General features: G+C 39.7%; 1 protein-coding gene across 1 annotated transcript in view; it reads right to left on the bottom strand.

The window, feature by feature from the left end:
- Positions 1-25,172, bottom strand: part of DNAH7 (dynein axonemal heavy chain 7) — a 280,274-nt gene that overhangs the window by 89,128 nt on the left and 165,974 nt on the right. Inside the window, exons 40-44 of the mRNA XM_008063530.1 lie at positions 23,946-24,276; positions 22,858-23,204; positions 20,681-20,861; positions 18,121-18,306; positions 13,211-13,374 (exon numbers count right to left, since the gene is read on the bottom strand). Of these exons, the coding sequence (XP_008061721.1) occupies positions 13,211-13,374; positions 18,121-18,306; positions 20,681-20,861; positions 22,858-23,204; positions 23,946-24,276 (1,209 nt within the window). The remainder of the gene's footprint in view (positions 1-13,210; positions 13,375-18,120; positions 18,307-20,680; positions 20,862-22,857; positions 23,205-23,945; positions 24,277-25,172) is intronic.

Consider the following 25,172-nt stretch of genomic DNA (forward strand, 5'->3'; position numbering starts at 1 on the left):
CAGGGGCCTCTCTTTTTGGCTTGCAGACAGTTGCCTGCTCACTGTGTCCTTAACAACCTTCGCTCCATGCAAGAGCTGCTGTGTTTCTCCCTCTTCTCTTTTCTTCCTCTCTTTCTCTTTTTTGAGTCAGGGTTTCACTCTGTTGTGCAGACTGATGTACAGGGGCATGGGCACAGCTCACCACAGCCTCAAACTCCTGGGCTCAAAAGATCCTCCTGCCTCCCCTCCCTAGTAGCTGTGACTACAGGCATGAACCACCACACCTGGCTACTTTTTTTTTTTTTTTAACAGACAAGATCTCACCATGTTGCCCAGGCTGGTCTCAGACTCCTGAGCTCAAGCAATCCTCCTGCCTCAGTTTCCCAAAGTGCTGGGATTACAAGCATGAACCACTACGCCTGATTTATCCCTTTTCTTATAAGGACACCGGTCCTATTAGATTAGGGCCCCACCATTATAACCTCTTTTAACCTTAGTTACCTCCTTAAAAGAAATCTCCAAATACAGCCACATTGGGGATTATGGTTTTGACATTTGGAGGTGACATAATTCAGTCCATAACATTAATTATATGTAGAAAGAAAAGAGATCAACAGATTAGTGTGATATCTTAGATGCAGTCAACTAATAAAAAGAGCACTATATGCCTAAGAAACTTAAGGTAGTAAAAAGGGAAATTAGAAATAAATAAAAATTGGCTGGGCTTGGTGGCTCAGCCTGTAATCCCAGCACTTTGGGAGGCCAAGGTGAGAGGATTGCCTGAGCCCGCGGGTATGAGACCCGCCTGGGCAACTTGGCAAGACCTCATCTCTACAATAAATAAAAAATTAGCCAGACTTGGTAGTGCACGACTGTAGTTCTAGCTATTTGGAAGCCTGAGGCGGAAGGATAGCTGGAGCCCAGCAGGTCGAGGCTGCGGTGGCCAGGAGCGGTGACAGAGTGAGACTCCAACTCAAAAAAATAAATAAATACAAATTATATCACATTTTAGAAATATTTTTTAGGTTTGGAGGTTTATGTGTGAATATTCTTTTAACAACACGTATGCTTTTTAAAAAAAGTTGAACAACTCACTCTTCATTCTGTTGCATCCATTATTTTAGCCACAGTACCCATGTTCATACTGTTTCATTGTCCAAGATGCACCTCTTCCCCATCTTTTCATGTTCGAGGTCAGCTCAAAAGCTATGTAGTCCACAAAGTCTTTTTTGTTGTCTTTTCTCTTCTTTATCAGTTCATTAATATTACATTTGTGGTATTTTTGTAAAATGAAAATACTTTCTTTCTTTTTATTATGAGTTGGGGTCTTATTTTGTTGCCCAAACTGAAGTGCAGTTGCACAATCATGGCTCACCACAGTCTTGATCCCCTGGGTTTGGGTGATTCTTTTGCCTCTGCCTCCTGACTAGCTGAGACTACAGGTGTGCACGACCACATCAGGCTAATTTTTTTCTTTTTTATAGAGACGAGGCCTCATTATGTTGCCCAGATTGGTCTTGAGCCCTGGCCCCAAGTGATCTTCCTACCTCAGTCTCCCAAAGTGCTAGGAATATAGGCATGAGCCACTGTACCAGGCCTGATATAATGATAATATTCTACTATGGTAATTCTATGATTGTTTAACACTGCATCACCCAACTTAATTGTGTGCTCCTTTGAGGAAAGGGTATCTGTTCATTTTTTATTCTTTTCCTAGATTAAATAACGTTTGAATTCAATAACCTCCTGGAAACAGCAAAAAACATCTGGCAAACAACATACAAGTTAAATCATTCTAAAAATTGTAATTCTCTAAGAGATTATCCCTGTATAGAAAATACTCATCCAAAAAACAGCATTTTGAAATCAGAGAAAAGGACTTATGATGCTGAGCAAGAGGGACTATGCCTATTACAGTCCATCTCTTCCACTGATAACTAAAAATTCAGGACAAAATACAAAAATCAACTACCTGCAAATTCTAAAAAAGTAAATAATAACAAGTGAATGAGAGGAAAGTCAAAACTTGAGAAATGACCAATAAGGGTCCTGAGTTTCCTGAGTTTTCCCCTTCTTTTTATGTTTTGGCTTAAGTGGGAGATATTTGTGGTAGGCATAGGGAGAGCTGTGAAATGACCAGATAGCTGAGAAATGACCACATTTGAGCCAGAGAGTGTGGGGCTGAACCCATGTTTTATGTGTTTTGTTTTTTTCTCTTTTTCCCCTTCTGTTTTCACCCCAAGGTTAACCTCACTTACAGATCTGTTTTACCATGGCAAAAGCAGCAGCAGTGCAGTCACCTGAAGTACTGAGCAAAACCCATCTCTCAGGATAGAAGAGCTAGGGAAAGAGGCCTCGGTAGTGCACAAAATGGAAGGAAATCCAAGCATTTCCCCCTCTTTTCTCTTGCCACTTTCCCCCATGTTGGCATGAGGTTGTACAATAGCTTGGGAAGATAAGATTCTGAGGGCACGCCATAATTTTGGCCAGAAAAAATGTAGGAAAAGGTGCCCCTGGAGTATAGAAAGTATGGGGTAAATTCTGGAGGGGAATGACCTGAAGACAGGACTCCCTAGTTCTGTGAATAAACAAACACAAGTCCCAGCATCCTACCCAAAGAGCACACATGGAACACATTTAACAAGGCATGCAGAGGCTTTGAGCAATAACACAAACTAATCCCTGAGTTATGTATATTGAGGAGCAGATCCAAATAGCAGAGTGAAAGCTTTTAAATCTGAACTGACATCAGAAACATCACACACAGAAGGAAAGACAGGAATTGACTTCTAAACTTAACTATGTCATTTGATTACTAAAACAAAAACAAACAAACAAAATCAATCTTATCAGAGGATTTTAACAGGACCTAGAGTCTCATATTCAAAATTTCCAAGATACAATCCCAAATCACTCAATATACAAAGAACCAGAATGTGACTAATTCTCAAAGAAAAAGATGTCAAAATGACAAAAACACAGATTTAAAGCAGACATTAGAACCATCTTCCATGAGATAAAGGTGAATATTTGTTTAAAAAAAAATGAAAAGAGAAATGTTATCAGCAAAAAAGATAAAAAGAACCAAATGGAAATTTTAGAACTGAAAAATGTAATATATGAAATAAAAATTCTACTGTATGGGCTAATTAGCAGAAAGGAGATGAGAGAAGGAAAAAAAAAAGAAAGTGAACTTGAAGGCAGATGAATATAAATAGTCCAATTTGAACAATAAAGGGGAAAAGATTGAAAAAAAATGAGTCGAGCCTCAGAGACTTGTGGAACAGTAGTAAAAAGTTTTAGTGTTTTAGCTTTCATGTCACTGGAGTCCCAGGAGAAGAGGAAGGACTGTGTAGTAAAGAAAATATATTTAAAAAAATAATGGCTAAATCTTTCCAAATGCAGTGAGACACAGAGACTTATAGCTTTATAAAGTTCAGCAACCCTTAAAAAGAAGAAATCCCAAAAAACCCACCCCAGTACACTTCATAATCAAACTAGTGGAAACAAAAATTAAAATAATAATAATAATTTTGAAAGCAGTCATAAAAATATATTACTTACAGGTGACAATTATTCAAAAAGGTGAAGCTGTCTCATCAGGAATCATGAAGCCAAAACACAGTAGAACATTTTTAAAGTGCTAAAAACAAATAACAAAACCCCAAACAAACAAAAACTCCTGCAACCAAGAACTATATCCAGCAAAAATATCCTTCATGAATGAAGGCAAAATAAAGTCATTCTCAGATGAAAGATATTAAAAGTATTTTCTGCCAGCAGGCTTTCTATAAACAAAAGCTAAAATTCTTCAGCCCGAAGGGAAGTGATACCACAAAGAAACTTGAAATTTTAGAAATAAAGCAAGAGCAATGAAATGGTAAATATTGTGGTAAATATATCAGATTAATTCTCTTCTCTTTAAAATATGTATAAATGTTGAGATAAATATTAATATTGTCTGTAGAGAACAGAGTTTCAATATTTGCTATATTAGTCAGAGAAATGGAGATAGTAGGGTATATAGTTAATTGAAGTGGTAAAACACACACACGCACGTGCGCACACACACACACGAGAATTGGTTCACATGATGGAGGCTGAGAAGTCACAATTTGCTGGAGACCCAGGAAAGCTGGCAGTGTAATTCCATTTAAGTTTGAAAGCCTGAGAATCAGAGAACTGATGGTGCAAAACCCAGTCCAAGCGCTGGAGGTGAGGTGAGATGTCCCATCTGAAGCAGGCAAGCAGGAAGCAAAAGGGACAAATTCCTCTTTCCTCTATTTTTTTGTTTTCTTCAGGTTTTCAAAGGACTGGATGATGCTCACCCACATTGGGGAGGACAACCAACTTCACTGAATCCACCAACACAACGCTAACCTCATCCTGAAAAACCCTCATAGACGCACCTAGAAATAATGCTCATTCTGGACACCCCATGGCCAATCATGTTGACACATACAATTAACCATCACATAATTAATATGCCTACTCAGGGGAGGGTAAAGGGATCCATATGGTTGCAACACTTCTACATTTTAAGTAAAGTGCTAAAATATCAATTCTAAATAGACTGCAAAAATTTGTATTAATACTAAAACAATGCAAAGCATTATAGTGGAAAAGCCAATATGAAAATAAAATAAAGTGAAATAATATACTAAAAATAGTGGACTATTCAACGAATTTTTTAATAAAAGAAATGAGAAACAAAACAACAAAAAAAAAACAGGTTAAAAAAACAAAAATGATAAAATGGCAGATCTAAATTTAACCATATCAAAAATTACATCCAGTGTGAATGGTCTAAGCACACTTAAAGGAGACTGTCAGACTGGAATAAAATGCAAGATCCAACTGTATGTTATCTACAAGATACCCACTTTGAAAATAATAATATAATTACTTTAAAAGGAAAATGATGGTAAAATGCTATGCAAGCACTAATCAAAATTAAGCTGGATTGGCTATAGTAATATCAGAAAAAGTGTACTGCAGAACAAGAAAAATTATCAGAGATAAAGGAAGACTTTACATAATGATAAAAGGGTCAATTAATTAATAAGACATTATAGTTTTAAAAATCTAACAACATAGTTTCAAAATAAATAAAGCTAAAACTGATAGAACTAGAGAGAGCAAAGGACAGAAAACTAGCAAGGATATTGAAGACATGAATAACAGTATCAAACAACTCAACCTAATTGATAAAAGCTTTTAACCAATGATAGCAGAATAAACATTTTTTTTCAAGTGCACATAGAACATTCACAAGTATAGACTTTATTTATGTCGTAAAACAAGCCTTGAAAAATTTGAAACTATTGGAATTATACAATGTATGTTGTCTGAACATAAGAGAAAGAAATTAGAAGTTAAAAAACAACAGAAAAATACCCTAAAAGTCACCAAATATTTGAAAGCTAATTAACATATTTCTTAAAAACCCATGGATCAAAGAAGCAGTCTCAAGAAAAATTAGAAAATATTTTAAAGAAAATGAAAATATATCAAAATGTGTTCTATGTTGCCGAAGCAATACTTAATGGGAAATTTTAGCATTAAATCCATAGACTAGAAAAGAAAAATCTATAAAAGAAAAAAAAAAAAGAAAAGAAAAATCTAAAATTGATAACCTAAGCTTTCACCTTAGGAAACCAGAGAAAGAAAGGCAATTTATGCCTAAAGCAAGCAGAAGAAAGGAAATAACAAATTAGAGCAGAAATCAGTAACATTGAAAGAAAAATAAATTGGAAAAAACCTATGCAACCAAAGACTTGTTTCTGATAGATCAACAAAACTTATCAAAATTCTATCCAGACTGACTAAGAAAAAAGAAAGAAGATATAAATTACCGATATAAGGAATAATGGGAGAAATGATCATTATAGACCCTATAGACATTGAAAGGATGATAAAGGCATACTATAAACAACTCTATGCCTATACATTTAATAACTTTGATGAAATTGACGGATTTCTTGAAAGATATAAACTACTAAAACTCACTTAAGAAGAACTAGATAATCTAAATAGACCCATTACTATTTTAAAAAGTGAATTTATAGATAAAATCTTTCAACAAAAAGCATTTCAGGCCAAATAATTTCTTTGGTCACTTTTATGAAACATTTAAAGAAGAAAACATTCTAATCCTACATAATATCTTTCAAAAAATAGGAAAGAAGTTATCCCAATTCCCTCTATGAGGTTACCATACTCTGATGCCAAAACCATGCAGACAATACAACAAAAGAAAACACAGATCAATATCCCTCATGAACATAAATGCAAAAATCTTCAACAAAACATTATCAAATTTAATTCAGAAATATATAAATAAAAGAATAGATCATGACCAGGAGAGTTTATTCTGGGAATGCAAGGTTGGCTCAGTATTCAAAAATCAGTCAGTACAATTCACCAAGTTAATAAAGACAAACATTAAAAAAACTCTTTAAGGTAATCTCAATAGATGCAGAAAAAGCATTTGACAAAATTTAACATTCATTAATCCTAAAAACCCTTAACAAACTAGTAACAGAAGGGAATAAGCCTCACATGATTTTAAAAAAAAAAAGATGTATAAAAAACCTACAGCCAATATCACATGTGATAGTCAAAGACTGCTTTCCTCTAAGATTGGGTGAAAGGCAATAATGTCCAATTTTATTATCCCTGTTCAGTGTTATACTAGAAGTTCTTGTCAATGTAATAAGCCAAGAAAAAGAAGCAAAAAACGTACTAATTAGAAAGAAATTAAACTGTCACTCATTGTAGACAGCATGATTGTATACACAGAACATCCCAATTAATCTATTAATGTAGTCCTAGAAAAATAGGTAAGGAAGATGGCAGCTGAGCTAGTCAGACTATTTGAGTCCCGCTGTGAATGTGTGAGTGTATGGAGAATTCTGTGTGTGTGCTGGTGAGTGAGTGGGTGTGTGAGTGGCTGACTGAGTGAGGGCTCAGGAGCAAGCAGCCAGGGCTCTCCTGGTGCAGCGGCTGGTGCCACAGCTGCTCAGCTTGGCCCCCTGTAATTTCCGGGATGCAGAAGCTGAGGGCCATTTTTTTTAAATCAACAAAACCCTTCCTAGGAAGAAGATGCTGGGAGAGACTGACTAAGTGAGGGCTCGTGAGCAAGTGACCCAGGCCCTCCTGGTGAAGCAGCTAGTACTGTAGATGTTCTGCTTGGTCCCTAGCACTTCCCAGGTCTCAGAAGCTGAGTGCCATTTTTTAAAAAACTGACACAAATTTCCTGCAAAGAAGTGGTGGGGAAAGACTGCCAGCTCTAAGCTTTGCCTCACCACTTCAGTGCCTGGCCGGACACTGGCAGCAAGGGCTACAGAGGGAGCCCAGAGGCAGAGTCCCACCAGAGAAGATGAAAGAGGCACCCTGCCACCATCTTGGAAATGGGGCAGGAGAGTGCTCTGACTTACTCACCACAGAGCAACAGACCCCATCTCTGTGATCAGTGGATCAACTACTCGGGTTGATCATGACCCAGAGAGAATATCCTGTAAGCACAGACTTCAGAGGGACAGGACAAGTGATGAGTCTCAGGTTCCCCACCCCCTACTGAGGAAGACCTCCAAAGAGATCAGTGGTGAGTCCAGGGCTGACCCAACTACTCCCTCCCCAGCAATCCTCTGAATGTCAGACCCACAAGCTGGGGCACGACTGAGAGAAACAAACTCAGGTGGAACCTTGATATCAGCCTCAATAGAACTCCATTCCAGGATAGGCCTGGCTGGGGCACCACTCCCCTCCCCTGTGAGTATATACCTGGGGAAGAGGCAATCCAGCACCTCCCCACCAGAGGGGATCCCTCTGACCACATGAGAGTGGGAGAGGAGGATTGCAGCCCCACCCACTCCCACCAACCCTCCTCCTTCCCTGGTCTGGACACTGGGGAGAGAGTGAAAGAGGTGGAACTCTGCAGAGGAGCAGATGAGAGGAACAATTACAGAACCTGCCACAAGAGAGTAGGTTTTTTTTCTTAATTTTTAAAGTTTTTTTGCCTTTTTGTTCATTTTTCTATTTTTAAATATTTTTCCTTTGTACATGAATGTGTATGTGAGGGTTTGATCTGCATCCTCCCCCCTTTTTTCTTTTCTTTTTCTTTCTTCTTTTGTTTTTTGTTTTCTGTTTATGTGTGTATATGAATGATTGAGTGTTAATCTTTCAGCTTATTTTGTTTTTTATCTTTTTTCTTGGTTTGTTTTTGCTGTTTTGGTCTTATCTTTATTTAATATAGTTTAAGGTGGGTGTGAATATATGTGGGAGGGTTCAATCTGAATTCCTATTTTTTTTGGTCTTTCTCTTTTTGTTCCCCATTCATTTTGTGCTAGGCGTGCGTTGTATGTTTATTTCCCCCTTTTTTTTTATTGTTATTGTTGCTGTTTTTTGTTTTGTTTCACCTTGTTATTACAGTTTGTTTTGGGGTGTGTGTGTGTGTGGTGAGTGTGTATGTATGTATGTGTGTGTGTGTTTTCAATTGTTTTTTGCTTTGGTTTCTGCTTTCATTGTTCTGTGGTTTTTTGTGGTTTTTTTTCATTTAAAAAATTTTTGTCCATCTTATTTCATTCTTTTTTTCTCTGTTTTCTTCATTGCTGCTACTGTATCTTGGACTCAAGGAGTACATGCACATACCCACTGCATCATCATATAGCATGGTGGTGGAGAGTGGGTCTCAGGGAACACATACCACAGTTAGCAAACATTGTGATTTGCAAGTAGTTTCTGAATCCTAGCTCCCCATTCTCTACTTATTCAACTTTCAGAACTACAAGAGACAGCAAAGCTTGCCACCCACAGTCCTATTTCAAAATGGAACAAATTCAGAGCCTGGATCAGGGAAGAATAGAGGGCTGAGCAAACATCAGAAGTGAAAGCCTCTCCCACTGCCACAGAATAACAGATCTAAAGAGATCTGTCACAATTGAGGAAAAACCAGAGGAAGACCACAGGTAATTTCAAGTGTAACAAGGAGAAAATTCCCAAAAAATCAGACTGCAGTGACCACCAATGACTGGCCCAGAATATGACAGGGATTAGGGAATGAATGGAAAGAGTGAATAAGACTCAAGAAAGACAAGATGCAACACTGAAAGAACTTGTAACAGATTTTGGCCATAAAAAATTTCATCCAGGAAATAAATAACAAGATGAAAAGTACGGAAACCAAAATTGGGCAAGCAGAAGAAAGAATCTCAAAACTTGAAGGGCAGAACATGGAATTAACCTGATCTGTAAAAAACGTAGGAGGAAAACTCAGAAAGAAAGAACAAAGCCTACAAGAGATGTGCAATTGTATCAAGAGGCTGAACCTATGCCTGATTGGTATCCCAGAAGAAGAAAGGGAAATGGAGAACTCCTTGGAGCAAGTATTCCAGGAGGTAGTCCAAGAAAGTTTTTCCCATGTCAACAGAGATGTGACCAGTCAAACACAAGAGATACAGAGAACCCCCACAAGACATCAAATGAGAAGACCAATCCCTAGACATATCGTAATTCACCTACACAAAGTAGGCACAAAAGAAAAAAAACCTAAAGGCAGCAAGAGAGAAAGGTGAGACTATCTACTGGGGTAAACCAATCAGAATAGCAGCAGACCTATCGGCAGAAACACTACAAAAAGGGACTGGAGTCCAATATTCAAAGTCCTCAGAGATAAACAATTTCAACCAAGAATTTCCTACCCAGTCAAGCTCAGCTTCATCAGTGATGAAGAATTAAAATCCTTTCCAGACATCCAATCCCTAAGAGATTATGCAGCTTCCAGACCAGTTCAAAGGAGACACTTAAAAAGGTATTAAGCACAGAAGAAAGAAAAAAAAAGAATGACCACATACTTCTCAAGAGAACAGCAGAGCACAGAACCAACAGAGAACACACTGCAACAAAAAACTTGAAAACACACACATACATCAATCCAAAAGCTAAAAGGAAACAAGCAAACAAAGAAAAACTTTATAAGAACCTCATGACAGGGATAACCAATCACATTTCAATAATCAACCTGAATGTGAAAAACTAAATGCACCACTGAAAAGACACAGAATGGCACCTGCATAAGAAACCATGACTCAATTATTTGCTGCATCCAGGAAACTCATCTCACCACAAGGGACACACACAGACTCAAGGTCAAAGGATGGAAAACAAGTTTCCAGGCAAATGGATCACAAAAGAAGGCAGGAATCATGATCTTAATATCAGACAAAACAACGTTTAAGCTATCAAAAATAAAAAATATATACAAAAGGATACTATAATGATAAAAGGTTCAATCCATCAACAAGAAATATTCATCCTAAACATACATGCACCCAACACAGGAGCACCAGCATTTATAAAGCAACTACTAAGTAAACTAAAAAAAGATATTGACTCTAACACTATTATGGCAGGGGACTTGAATACCACACTAACAGCCCTAGGTAGATCAAAGAGGCAAAAAATCATCAAGAAGATCTGGAACCTAAACTTGTCACTTGACTAAATGGACTTAATAGATACCTACAGAATATTCCACCCAATAACCACAGAATATGCATTCTACTCATTACCACATGGAATGTACTCCAAGATTGATCACATCCTTGGCCATAAATCGAGCATAGAAAAATTCCGTAAGGTTGAAATATTGCCATGCACCTTCTCAGACTACAGTGGAATAAAAATAAACACCAACACCAATAAAATTTCCCCAAAGCCCACAAAGACACGGACACTAAAAAGCATGATGCTGAACAACTACTGGGTCAACACTGAAATCAAAACAAATTATAAGATTCTTGGAAATAAATGAAAATGAAGATACATCTTACCAAAACCTCTGGGATGCCTTGAAAACAGTTCTAAGAGTGAAATTTGTATTTCTACAAATACACATCAAGAAAATGGAAAGATCACAAGTTGACAGCCTAACAAATCACCTAAGGGAGCTGGAAAGAGAAGACCACCAGAACCACCAGAACCCTAACTTTAGCAGAAGAATCCAGATCACTAAATAGCCCAAATACAGGACATAGAAGACAAAAATATCATTAAAAAATCAACAAAACAAAAAGCTCGTTCTTTGAAAGAATTAACAAGATTGATGGACCCCTAGCCAAATGACCAAGAAAAGAGAAAAAGCTCAAATAAATATAATCAGAAATACAAAAGATCAAATCACAACTGACCCTTAAAAAATACAAAAGAATAGGCCAGGCAGGTGGCTCATGCCTATAATCCTAGCACTTTGTGGGCTGAGATGAGAGGATTGCCTAAGCAACATTTTCTACCTCCATTCCTCCCAAAATGTGTGTTGTCTTGAATAATAATCACTGAGAGGTTTAGGACCTGGTTAGCAGAAATGTTAATCAACGGACCCAAAAGAAAGGGTACATTTATTTGCTGGAAAATAAGATGCAATCTGGCCTTCAGTGGTGGATCTGGTGGATACAGATGTCCTGCTAGGTGGAATAGTGGTACCTAATTGCAAATCAAACATGTAGACATAATTACCACATTGTGGAATGTGAGCAGTGTGTTCACAGAGGCTTGACAAGAGCCATACCTCTTTTTTTCTGACAGGAAAGCTGTAGCAACAACAATAGCAAAAGCAGCAAAACTTGGCTTTTCTTTAGGCTGACACAGATTGGTTCAGCTGGACAAGTGAAAGTAAAAGTTAAACTTCTAAATTTTCCAGAAAGCTCCTATGTGTGGATCTCTAAAGGTAAGCTAACATGAAACAGCAACACACACTGTCTGCATGTCATGTGTTCAGTAATCTAACAAACTTAGCTGCCATCCTGTGTTTGTTAAAAGGCACTTAAAATATTCTATTTTAGCAGCAATCTAATGATCATATTTATCATTTTTCTAGATGCTCTAATTTCTCATTGAACTAATTTAGATTATTAGATAATAGTACCCAGTACTTAACTTTAGTTCCCCAAAGGAAAGCTTTGTAATATTTTCTCAACATCAACAAAATAATTAAATTAAATTTAGTTACTGAAAATGTTTATCTTCCTAAGTACAACTTACTTGGTTCACAAATGAGAACCATATGACATAGCTTTTCTTTTTCCCCCTAGTTGTCAGAAAGCTTTGAATTTAATTCAGGGCTCAACTCTAGGGATTAGCTTTTCTCAAGTGTCTGATGGTAATGACTCCTTTAACTTCCTCTAGCTAGTCTCATCAGATTTCATCTCATTTTCCATTAATATCAAATCACACATACTTCAAATCATTGTAGAACAATTCAGTAAATAAGTGCTAAAGAAACCCATATGTCAGGATAATTTACTGGAAAACAAATGTGCTCATCAGAGTTTTAATTTGTGGAAATGACTATCATAAATCAAAAAAATTAAGAATAAGTATTCTTCACATTTTATGGTTAGTTCTGCTTTAAAAGTTCACGTCTCAACCATTTTTACTTTAAAAAGGCCCATGATAGCAATTGTTTTTTCATAGTAAACTAAACATGAATCAAAATAGTTATGTGACAGAACATTTCCTACTTGTGGCAGGAAAGACCTATGCTGTTTTGAATACAATCAACAAGAATTAGGCTTGTGAGAAAAGACTCATGAACACATGAACTTGGAATACCAGCTGATGGCTGTCATGCTGACAAGCTGAAGTCATTGGCTTCTGGAAGGTGAAGGCTGGAGGTGAGAGGGAGGCTGGTGAGCCTCTGTAACCTTCCAGCCCAGGCTACATGGAATCTCCCTGTTAACAAGGAGATCCCACAAGCAGTAGCTTCTGTCTTGACAGCCCCAGTCAGCCCAGCACCCAGAAATGTGTCCACATAATTTAAGCTGGTCCCATACCCGGAACAAGACAGAATTCGGGACACCCTATTCAATCACCATCACCATCCCACTGGGGCATATTTCATTAGCCTGGAATAACAAAACCTTATATATTACAGGAATGGAATTTGGAACTTTGCTTATTTATGGCAGGTTTTTGCTCGATTTGCTAAAACTTGATTTTAAAAAAATTAAGCAAAAGTCATCTGTTTGCTTACTATAGTCTCCAATCTCAACTATTCTAATATTAATAGGAGAAAGAGGTGATTATTCTTATATAGTTTAACTAATTGATTGGTTAAGTACATTTTTTTCAATACTGTAAAAGTTTGCTGCCTAAAATTGTTAAAAGGCATGCAGATAAATAAATCTACTGATTCTTTAATAAAGGTCATTTGTGAGAAAAGTGTTTTTCTTACATGATGATGATCCCGTTATCAATGGAAAATGAGTCAGAAGGTAGTCCGGCAATATTCCAAGCTTGAATTGTCACTGCTTCTCCCAGGGTGCCCGTAAGAGAGTAATCATCTGAGCAGGGGATACCTCTTCTTTTGCACAAAGTTGTCCACTCCTTAGTTTGGTTCTTTAAAATACACACAGAAAGACACAGAAACGAGGTGGGGTTACCAAAGGAATACTTTGTAACTCCTCAATTATACTTTATTCGTTGAATCAACAAACCATTGTAGAAACTCTCTCTCAAAAATGGTTTGTGATTATCAAACTTTTTCCAAATAAAAGTATAAATCAGAAGATCAGCTACATATTCAGCACAGTCAATGTTGAGATAAAGTCTAGCTTGATCACTTAATGAAGTCAGAATTTTGTATCTGGAAAAAATAATTATCATTTATTATTCTAAAGTTTCACTCTCAAAGTGTCAGGGATCACCATGTTTTTCTTCTTATTTTCTTTATATTATAAATGTCCAGCAAATAAAATATTACAGTAGAAAAATAAATCTATTTTGAACCAGTAGGGGAGTAGAAAATACATATTTCTAGGTCTCCCATTCCCAGTGGGAAGGACCATGGCAGGGCCCATGTTGGAGCTTGTGACACCCCACCTGGGGCACAGCCTGCTAGGACGCCTGGGAACCAGAAGGGCACGACAAGCCAAGATTCACACAAGTCAGAAGTCAGTGTACGAACTGAGCTTCCAGTTCAAAGATTTCAAGAACAGTGAAAGACTGGATAGAAAACAGGTCAAGAAAATGGCTGGGTGAGGGCCTGGCCAATGGCCCAGTAGGAAAGGCTGAATGCTTGGCCCTGAGTGGACATGGCCAAGACAGCACCTGGGAACATCATGCCTGACTTTCCCAGTGGAGAGGCTCTTCCCTTTGCAATTAATAGGCATGTTGTGGGAGATACTTTGTAACTATAGAAATGTCCTGGCTTCTGTCAAGCAATCACTTTTTCAGGTATCAGTTTATGTCAGTATAGACTCATCCTTTTATATTTTATCCAGGGGGTTCTAATGCTTTCCTATGCTGAAACTGTCTACAATGTGGCCAGTAGGAGTGTCTCTGAGCTGAGTTCTATCCTTTCTACATGGCCCCATCGCTCTCCAGCACATCCTCACTCTTGCTCAAAAGAACACTTAAGGTCTCCTTACAGTGAAGTCCAACTTGGCTGAGGAGATTCTTCCGACTTTAGGGTTAGTTGATTAGTGCCTTTATTCCACCTGCAAAGTTCCCTTGCCACACAATGTAGCATGTTCACAGTGTGGCACTCAGAGGTGAAGAACACAGGGCATAGTCCTGCCCATCACACGCACCTGACAAATGCCATCTGGCAGTTTTGTTCTGTTTGGTTTGGTTTTGACACCAGGAGCAGGTCATGCAGCTACGGAGGGAGGAAGGGCAGATAGCATTTCCAGTGCGGATTCTAAATTTTTTTGGTAGAGATGGGAGTCTCACTATGTCACCCAGGCTGGTCACAAACTCTGGGCCTCAAGCAATCCTCCTGCCTCAACCTCCCAAAGCTCTGGTATTACAGGCACGTGCCACCATATCTAGCCCCAGTCTGGATCTGGTACACAGCTCCTGTTCAATGTGTCCTCTTTTTCTGGCTGTGGCTGGCCTGAAGAAGTTCTGGAAGCTCTCAGGTTGAGCTTGATACTGGCATGTGCCTGACAGCAGGGATGTGGGAAGCAGAGAGGTAGGGGTCAGAGTTGATGTGAGGGACCGACAGACACAGGCAGATGTGGGTCAGCACCCTGATGCCCCACACGTCTGGAAGGTGCAGCGCCCAAGAACAGCTGGAGTGAACATGGAGGACTCTAGAAATCATCTTGAAATACAAGCCAAGAGCTTTGGCTAGTGCTCAGGTGCTGAGACAGATGGTGGAGTGGATTAAGGGTGTCCTCTTGGTGAGAATATCCACCGCCACTAGAACAGCTTGGAATTGTACGATAGGGAGAGAAAAGGTCACTTAGAAAGTTCAGATTAATTCAAGTCCAGGGCCCATGAGTCCCATGAGGGCCTGCATGTTCTAAGAGGGCCCGTGTATCCTAAAAAAGCCTGCATGACCTTATAGAGCTTGTGTGTCCTATGTCCTAAGACCATGGAAGAGTTCTGTCTTGGGGACTGGCACAGGCCCTGCAGCTAAGTCGTGTGGGTCCAGTTACTCTGGAGAAACGGAATCTTCCATGTCTGATTTATGAAAAGCACTGAACTCTGCATAAAAGTTGCTGAATAATCAACAACTACTCAGGTTCAAGCCAGGAGAGGTCCAGCTCCTTACTGAGGGCCATTGTGTTTGAGACTTGAAACTCCTTGATATTAGAAGAGGGCATGTGTTGTCAGGTCTCTGTCTTTGTCTGGGTTTCCAGAGCAGACTTGGATGGAGATGATGTGATAGACTGAGGAAGAGAGGCTGGGGAGGCAGGACAAGAATGGGTCGAAGCCAATGAAGGGCAACCAGCCTGTGTCCCACAGTGGGTGGCTGCAGTTTGATCCCACAGGGAACCTCAGGAGGGAAGTGACACCTTGGACCTGTCCCAGCAGAAGGAGGGACTGGCTGCTCCTGTTGGTCACTGACTACTGGCTGTCAAGGGAAGGGTGTTCCTGGTGCCACCTGCTCTCCAAGTGGCAGGTAAGGTAGGCTAGGAACCCCAGGGAGGCTAACAGGGACCCGCATGCTGGCTGGGGGAAGTTGGGAGGGGTTCCACAGAACCCAAGTTGCCCCATGGTCCTGGTGCTGACATTGGATGAGATCTCTGCTGGGGCATCACTGTCCACTGTCTTGGCCTGAGAAAAACAAATGAAAGAGCAAAGGTGACAAAGCAGGACTTAGAGAATGGAGTTGCAAGAAGCAACCGAGGCATCCAAGCTGCAGGAAGGAACACAGCCCGAGGGTGCCTGGGGAAGCAGGAAGGGATCGAATAGCCCTTGGTCTTCACAGTGAGGGCTGGAAGGGGATGCAGGGGCTTCTGGCGTCAAGCAAGAACAGTGAGTCGAGGGCTTAGAAGCAACTCCCAGCCAGGGCTGTGCCTTGTGTCTAGCCTGAATGTGGTTTGCATCCATCGGGACACACTCAAGGTCTCACTTCTATGGCTCGTGGTGCCTAAGAGCATTTGTGTGGGGGTCTGACTAGCAGTCCCACTCTGGCAGGTCAGGGGGTGGCAGAGTCAGAAGGTGGGTCCCTGGTGCCGGTCGTGCCAATGTACCTTCTATGCACCTTCTGCAGGGACCTGGGTTGATGTTGGATGGGGCCAGTGCAGATGCCCAGGGTGTTTCTGAGCCAGCAGAGAAGGGCAAGAGCAGCTGCAGCTGTTCTTCCCAGGGTCCAGAACTATGCAGGAGAGCACAGTGTGCTGGACTAGGAGGCAGGTGACCACAGGCCTCTACTGCTCTGTCACTAGTTTAGCTGTGGCTCCAAACAATGCTGTTAAACTTCCTGAACCTCACTTTTCAAAATTGCCAAGCAAATACATCTGCCACTAAATAAATAATGTCATCTTCAGTGTTAACTGTTTGAGAGACAAGATGTGACTGCCACAGCCCTAGACAAGCCATCCAAAGACACAGACGGGAGAACAAAGTAGAGAAAAATATGAAGCTCATGCATCAGGACAATGGTCCCTGGGGCCCAGAGCACTAATGACAGACACATGGCTACAGAGAAGTTTAATGGCTTGGTACAAGACAACAATCATCAAACACACCATAACAGTGGCCCCAGAATCTGGCCTCTTAAGAACTGTACTGCAGGGAAGCCAGGGCCAGAGTGAGGAAGTATTCAAGGACACCAGAGAGCCTGATGGAAGACGGGGACTGTGGACTCGCTGCTGCCAAATGCCTAGGTATCTCCTTTCTCCCTATTCTCTCACCTCCACCCTTTTTTCTTTTAGTTCTTCAAGTTTTTCTAAACCTGATCTCCTGCTTCCATGTGGCCAAGCCCAGGCTGGAGTACATTTGCACTTTTCTTTCTTTTTTTTATTTTAAAGATGCGGGGTACAATTCAGAATTAGGTATACAAGTGGTCACCGTACAGGCAAAGTTTGGGCCTTCCTTTGGCTCCCACTTTGCCTGGTTTGAGATAAGGTACCCTTATCAATGTTGTGTTTCCCTCTCCGCAATTTCCATTTTTATAAAGAAAGCTGAGGAAGATGTGGGTCTCCTTGGGAAGGAACCAAAACGTGGAAGAGATGAAAGCAGGATGAGCTTCAGGGCTGGGAGTGGGCCAGAAGAAGAAAGGCAGGGCCATCAGAGGCTGGGAACACAGATCTGGGACTTGGGATCTGTTCTCTGAGGAAGAAGCTACTTAGCAGAAGGACTTCTTCTTGTCCTCTCTTCAAGTTCAGTCTCCAAGGTGGTTTTGAATGACACATTATTGAGATTGATAGGAAGTATTTGATAAAGAATACACACACACACACACACACACACACACACACAAGCTCTCTCACATTCACACATACACACACGGGCCTGATACCTTTACATAGTTCTTGTTCAGGAACTGAAACTTTATCATTAAAGTCTACCATTTTCACACTACATTTTAAGCAGATCTTTTTGTTTCTAAAACAATTAGATTTTAGAAGAATATTTTATACAGCATCTTTTGGCTAACAAGCTTATTTACAGAATAACTGTAAATATACAAATAAGGCTGAGCACCGTGCTCACACCTATAATCCCAGCACTTTAGGAGGATGAAGTAGGAGGACTGCTTGAGGCCAGGAGTTCAAGACCAGCTGGGGTATACAAAAATTAGCTGAGCTTGGTGGTACACCAATATCTAGGAGATATTTTAAACAGATTTAAAGCCTAGGAGAATGCTGGCTCTGATGGTAAGGCTCAGGGGTGGCAGCGTCCCCTCACCTGCCTGTAGCTGGATGTGAAGGCGCCCAGGTAGGCCACTACACCAGAGGAGATGAGGATGTCCCCCGTCAGGTTCACGTACAGCTGCCCCAACTCCAGGGCTGTCTGGCTCCAGCGTGTCTTCTCACCTCCAAGGCCCCCGATCAGTTGCTCAGCCCGTTCTAGCTTCTTGCTGCACAGGTCAACCTTGAAAATAAAAGTAAGCGTTATCAACACCTGTGGAAGAGCAAGCTTAAAGTCCTGCAAGATTTTACCCTCAGAGATAAAATATTTTTAAATTTACAAACTTGTGCCTGGGGTTTTTAAAAATTATCTTTAAAAAGTGGCATATCTCACTATGCTATGGGAGACTCCAGGATACTTTAGAATTTTTAATATACATGATTTACCTTAGTATAATTTATGAATTCATAATGGGTACTTCTCATGTAGTGCAAAGAATACCTCTGTTTAAGGAAATGGCCTACAGTACAAGGCAGTGAAAGTTAACTAAGCAGTAAAGGACATTCTCCTGCAAATATAGATGTTTTCACTCCATTTTAAATAATCTAAATACATTTTACTTTAAATAAACTACAAATGTTTTCCCCTCATTAAACTTAGGGTTGACTTAATAATGATTTTAAAGGTTAAATGTTTAAACGTTTTGGGAATTTATGCTTATTTACAAAGCACAATTTTCAGGTTGTTAAATTGTGTCAACCTACTTAGATACTTGCAATTAAGCTTAAAGTAGGACATCAATCAATAGCTAAGAGCCTACTGTGTGCATAAGACTGTCAGCCAAGTATGATTATGCATCATTAAGCAATATGATAAGAAGGGGGAGGATAATCAGGAAAGTTATTTCAACCCATGGGTGAAAAGACATTTCAACCCATGCAAGAGCAATATTCTAGCAGATTACCTTTTGATTTAGCTTTTAAGTGACTTAGCATCATCATTTTTGGAAGAAGACAAGACAAAAAGCTTATCTGGAGGTTCAAAAATAATTATCATGAAAAGAGAAATTAAAAAATCAAAGGCATTTAGGTTATTTTGGTGTAAGAATTTGGCATATGCTTTTTCCTAATGTTATTAACATTTATATTAAATAAATGCTTTTAGATGAAAAGAATGCAATTCCATAGCAGTTTATATAAAGATAGATTTTTAAAAAGCAAAAGGTATGTAATTGGCAATATTTCTGATGCTTCCTAAATTTAATTTTTTTTTCTCATCTAATTTTCTCTCTTTGAATATCTTTTGTCATTCTAGCCTTTTTCATCCTCTATCCTTTCGACAATGTTTATGATAAACTGAATCAGGTCTTGGACTATGACAGAGAAACTACTAGGGCAATCCCTTTGGGTACGCTGTGGAAGTTTTTCTGTCCTGTCAATAAATTCTGCTTTCTAAAAACAAAAACAAAACTACTATACATACATGTTCATTTACATTACCATAAGTTTTCAACATTTTAGTGCAAAAGATAAATAAAAACTTCAAACATACAGAAGAGTTAAAAAGGCATAAAGAGAATAACCACATATCCATTTGTTGGTTATGCTATTTAAACTAAAACCAATCATTCAAAAACCATGTCACACTAAGTCCCATTTCTAAAGCTCAGCACTACATCGTAGGCAGGACACAGGACAGATCTTGTGGCAGAGTTTAGTGTCATGGAAACGGGGATGCCAGCAGATTAGAGGCCTGCATCAGGTCTCAGTGTGTAGAAGCTGGGTAGCCATGGGCAGGTAGCTTAAACTTTCTGTGCTTTCGTTTCCTCAAAATGTACAAAATGGTGACATCCCCCTAATGGTGACATCCCCCTACAGGTCATTGAGAGAAGAATGGGACACAGTGTTCTTGGACAGCAGGGCCTTGCACACATGAGCACTTGATAAATGGCAGCGGCTGTGAAGTATCTTGATTTTTAGTAGTTAACGTTTACAGACAGTATCACTAAGTAAGTTAGAGCAATGCTTTTAGTCTTAAAAGATATTTTAAGTGCACACTGTATGGTTGTGGGTATCAAGTTGTAACTCCAGCTCTGCCATTAGCTGTTGTACAGTCTAGGTCACTCAACACCAGTTCGCAATTTCCTTACTTCCAAGATGAAAAGTGATCTAAATGAACTAGGTCCACATTCTAATGAGCTAAGGCAGAGGTTGACAAGTTTTTTTTTTTTCTTTTGGTGAGGAGGGGAAAGACAGAAAGTAAATATTTTAGGCTTTTTGAACCAAGAGGCAAAATGGAGAATGTTATGTGTTATGTAGGTTCTTACATAGCCACTTAATAGGTAACCATCTGAAAATTCCAAAACCATCACTAGCGTGCAGGCCATACCTAAGCAGGTGCTGGCTGGATCTGGCTTGAGGCTACACATAAGCAGGGACTGAGCAGGTCCAGCCTGTGGGCCACACATGGGCAGGCACTGGGTGTGTTTAACCTAAGGGTTGCCATTTGCTGAGCCCTGGCCAGGAAGAACCAGGACCGGCATGTCACATGACAGTAAGAACATCATTCCTATTTATAGTCACTGGGAACCTGCACACCTTTGCCATGTCATGCATACCTGGTTCTCCAGGTCTGCCTTCTTCTGCTTATTCAGCTCAAGCCTGTCCTGCAGCTTGGCCAGCTTGTCCTGCACCTCATGCAGGACTGCCTGCTTCTTTCTGAGTCCCTCCATGGCAACTCTCAACTCCCCTTCAGCTGCTGCCAGCTTGATCTTCTTGGGAGCCACTATTTTAGCCACTCTGCAAGAACCATTGGAAAGTGAAAGATCCATTATTATTCACATACAACGACCACCCCTTGATTCCCTTTTCTAGTAGCCTTATGACAACTCCAAACAATTCTTCATCACACAGAAATCCACATTAATTTTCTATTCCAAAAGTCATCCAAGCATCAGCCAGACTTAATCCTAGACGTGAGAAATGATCATTAAAAATGTACATCAAATATACATAGTGTCTTCAAATAAACAATTTTTTACCCAAAATAAAATATTTTAGATGTTGGTGACTTTGTAAAAGGACAATAGGATATTTATGTAGAATATTACAATGCTAATGGAAACTAGCCTAATTGGTTAGAGCTTAATTTTGATGAAGAGAAAGTGAGGTATTTTATGTTTGTCATTTTGCTTTTTTAAAAACTCCTAGATTATACACACCCTCCACCAAAACAGTTATATGTAAATATGCATGTGGTAATAAAAAGTGTTCTATAGAAAGAAGAATGAACCTAAATTCTCTTCTTAGCACCTGGAAAAAGTAGCCAGTCATGTTTTCTTTCTAACAAACTGATAAAATACTAAATTACCTTTATTATTAACACACTATGTCATGGTCTGGAATATGTATAGCTTTGCTGTATACATACATATATATAAAATGATTCAAATTGGGTATGAGTTTGAAAGACAATTATTTTGGTTTAAAAAAATAATTAACAATTATTATTCTGTTTTGCACATGATATACAAGGGGGGGGGCTCAAAAAACCAGAACTTATTATTAAAAATTGTGTATTTATTCTTACATGTTTAAACTCCAGTCCCCTTCAAAGTACTCTCCATTTGACACAAAACACCTATTGAGACTCTTTTTCCATTGTTCAAAACAGTTTTTGAACTTGTCAATTTTGATACTTTTTAGTTCTGCCATTTTTTGTTTCACCTCTTCCACACTGGCAAAACGTTTCCCTTTGAAAAAGACTTTGTTCTTTCAGGGAAACAAAGTCACTCGGGGCAATGTCAAGTGAATAGGGAGGGTGGGGCATGGGGGTCATGCTGTTTTGGGGCAAAAGCTGCTGAACACTCAGTGCAGTGTGACCAGGTGTGCTGGTAAATCACCCATCACGAAATGGGCAAACATGTTGAATCTCAAAAAAAAATCCACTGAAGCCAAACACAGTCTCTCACAACAAAACCAGCTTGTACACTGACGCTGATGGGTTCCTAGAACACTTACCTAATGGGGGAAGCCTGTACTACAAGGGTCCCACCCTCCAAAAGATTAATTCCGGGGTTTTTTTGAGTCCCTCCTTGTAACTAGTTCTCATAACATCATCAAAAAAGGCTACTCATTGCACAAGAATAAATATTGTGCCAGGTAATTTTAAAGTGTGGCCCAAGGATCCCTGAGGGTCACAAAGACACCCGCCCTTTGGGGAGTTCACAAGGTCTCCCTTGTCCAACTAAACATCTGTGAGAGGTTGGATTTTCTTTATCTACTTCTATCAAAACAATATTTTGATTGAGTGAAGAGGCAGAGTTGGGAGTCTGACTGTCTTACATTAAACCACATATTAAAGAGACTAGCAAAAATATAATAAAATACCACTCTATACCACTGTGTTCTTTTTGGGGGGGGAATGAGGCATTCTACAAAATAAGCTATTTATATTAACATGTAACATTTTAATTGCTATTTTAAATGAACTAGCATTTTACATTTTAAAAATTTCTCCATTTCAATTTCTGATATGGTAAAAAGCCAAAAGCTTTTGGGGATATTAAATAATTTTTAAGTGTATCAAGGTCTCCTGAGTCCAAAAAGCTTAAGAATCACTGTATTAGACTATTCAACTGAGATAATCTTGCTTCAAGTAACTATGCAAACACATAGCAGGTTCAGACTGGACTTTCCAAGAAGTCTCTCACTCACACAGCTTTTTAAGCTTTATATTGCCTAATTGACCAAATGTGGAAATAAACACACCAGTCAGGCTTCTGTCAAGACTTACTTGTCATACGAATCCATGGCTATGACCCACTTGCACAGACCTTCGGCTGCTGTAGAAGCATTTCTGATCTTTTCTGGAACAAAATCTGGATTTGGAATATAATTTTTTCTTATGATACTCATATAAGCTGGAGGAATATTGTCCTTGTCATATTCGTGAAGTGACTGTAGAAATCTGATGTCCCCAAGCAGTCTCTTAGCCGGGCCCCAGAAATCCTCCATCTTCTTTCCTGAGCCTGTGGGGTCAGGGATTTTATCAGCCTTGATGCCTTTCAAGATGCATATAGCTTCCATTACAAGTTTGACCCCTGCAGGGGGACTCTTCATGGATTTCACCACGGTGATATCCTGGAAATCACAGCATGTCAGTTATTTAAGAGGCGATGGTTTATACATTACTGGTAACTGGTTCCAGTTTTCCCACTAAGCCCTAAGACGCAGAAGCTCTCTCTGTCCGTTGGGTGGAAATGGTGACATTGACAGGACTGTGCTCACACCCTCCTCCCATCCCACCTAAAACTGAGCCAACATTCCCAGCATTACTTATTTTTAAGATCTACCTTTAGCCTTCTAAATTAAAACATTCCCCTTTTACACCTTAATTTTTAATACCACATTTCATTGGATCTAGGACATACTATTATATAATAAATAACTATAAGACACATCACTTCACATATCATCAAAAAAACCCAAACCACTGACAACCATTAATGTAATACTTGATTACATCCACCATAAGGCCTATCCCAATGATGAAAGCAGCTCAGCATGAAGAAGGGGTGTGAATTACTTTAGGACATAATCTACACTTGGGCCCCATGCCTATACAAAGGACTGTGACCCACCATGTAAAGCTCTGGGGATGTAGCTGCAGCTCTACACAGGTGATAACCCCAGCATGTTCCTCCCTTTCAAAGGCACGTTTGCCATGCAAATACATTTCTCTTTTCAGGTGAAGATGGGGACTGCTCCATTTCATTACATCTGGAGACTAATTTGGAGCACACTGGGCTGTCGCACCCAGTGCTTGGTGCTTTCTCACGCTGTAATACCATGTGTCCCCAGAGGAGCTGCCCAGGTACTCACCTGAGCGGTGAGTGTGTCCAGGGCAGCCAGCGCCGACTCCAGGATGGGCAAGGCTCCTGCCAGGTCCGCATCACACTCGTCCTTGATGGCTTTGGCTGCCATGGCCTGTTCGTTTGCGACTGTCTCGTCAGCTTTTACAATTTTTTCTGTCTTGGCGACCTCTACAGACTCTTTCTCAATGATCACCATCATCTCATCAACCTCCCTGCTGGCAACTTTTAGCTGAGGATGGAGTGCCTCCAACTCAGTCTGCATTGTGGCCACTTGAGAGGAAGCAGATTCCAATTTATCCAAACCCACCTCGTACCGCTTCTTAATTTTCATCACTTCGCTGAAAGCAAACAGAGGAGTCAAGGTTAGGTATCCCATGTTAAGGACAAAGGTCAGTGTTCCCAAGTTTCCAGGCTGCTTTGAGGCATAACTGGAGTTTGGTCTCAAAGGTTTTCACATATATTAACAAGCTGTCAAAAAAGATGGACTCTAGGACACCAGATTGGGCGCAAAGAAGCATGGACAGCATGCCTCATTCCTCTTTTCAGCACCTACATGTCATCCAGGTGGATAACAGAAATTCAAAAGAACAAGTACCCTGGACACAAGGCAAGGAGCTTCCCATATCAAGCAAATGATAAGTCAACTTAAGTTGATTCCAACAACACCACTGTTCCTTAACGATTTTGTATGATCACTTATTTTAAACAGATGCTACTGCACAAAATATTATTTTGGATGTTGCCAAATATGAAAAATGATTTTAAGATGCACCACACATCTTGAAATAGAAATTTTTTTTACTAAGGTAAAAATGACAAGTAGGATAGATGATTAAACTCAATACCCTGTTTGGCACAAAATGACTATGAAGTGATAACTGATTAAAATCATGTAATATTTCAGTGTGCTTCAAAAATTTTTATCTGCATTCATATATGTTCTCTCTACAGAGAGAAAACTCTTCTTTATAATTCATTATATTTAAAAATACTCAATATAGCATAATGACTCAAAGTTAAAGATGCCACATTCTAGAAATGCCCTTAAAAAATAGGCTGGAGCAGCGGGAACCTGGCTTGAGCTGGAAAGGTCACCAGGACAGAAAGGACTGTCAAGGAGAAAAATGCTCAGAAGCACAAGCATACCACATTGTGTCACATGCTGAAGTCCCTCTGAATGAGCAAATACTTAGCAGTGGTGGGATTCGGGCTGGATGGGGGTGCTGTGTGCTCT

This window comes from Carlito syrichta, unplaced genomic scaffold (genome assembly GCF_000164805.1).
Source record: "Carlito syrichta isolate Samal-C Ts95f unplaced genomic scaffold, Tarsius_syrichta-2.0.1 Scaffold306906, whole genome shotgun sequence".
Taxonomy (NCBI): Eukaryota; Metazoa; Chordata; class Mammalia; order Primates; family Tarsiidae; genus Carlito; species Carlito syrichta.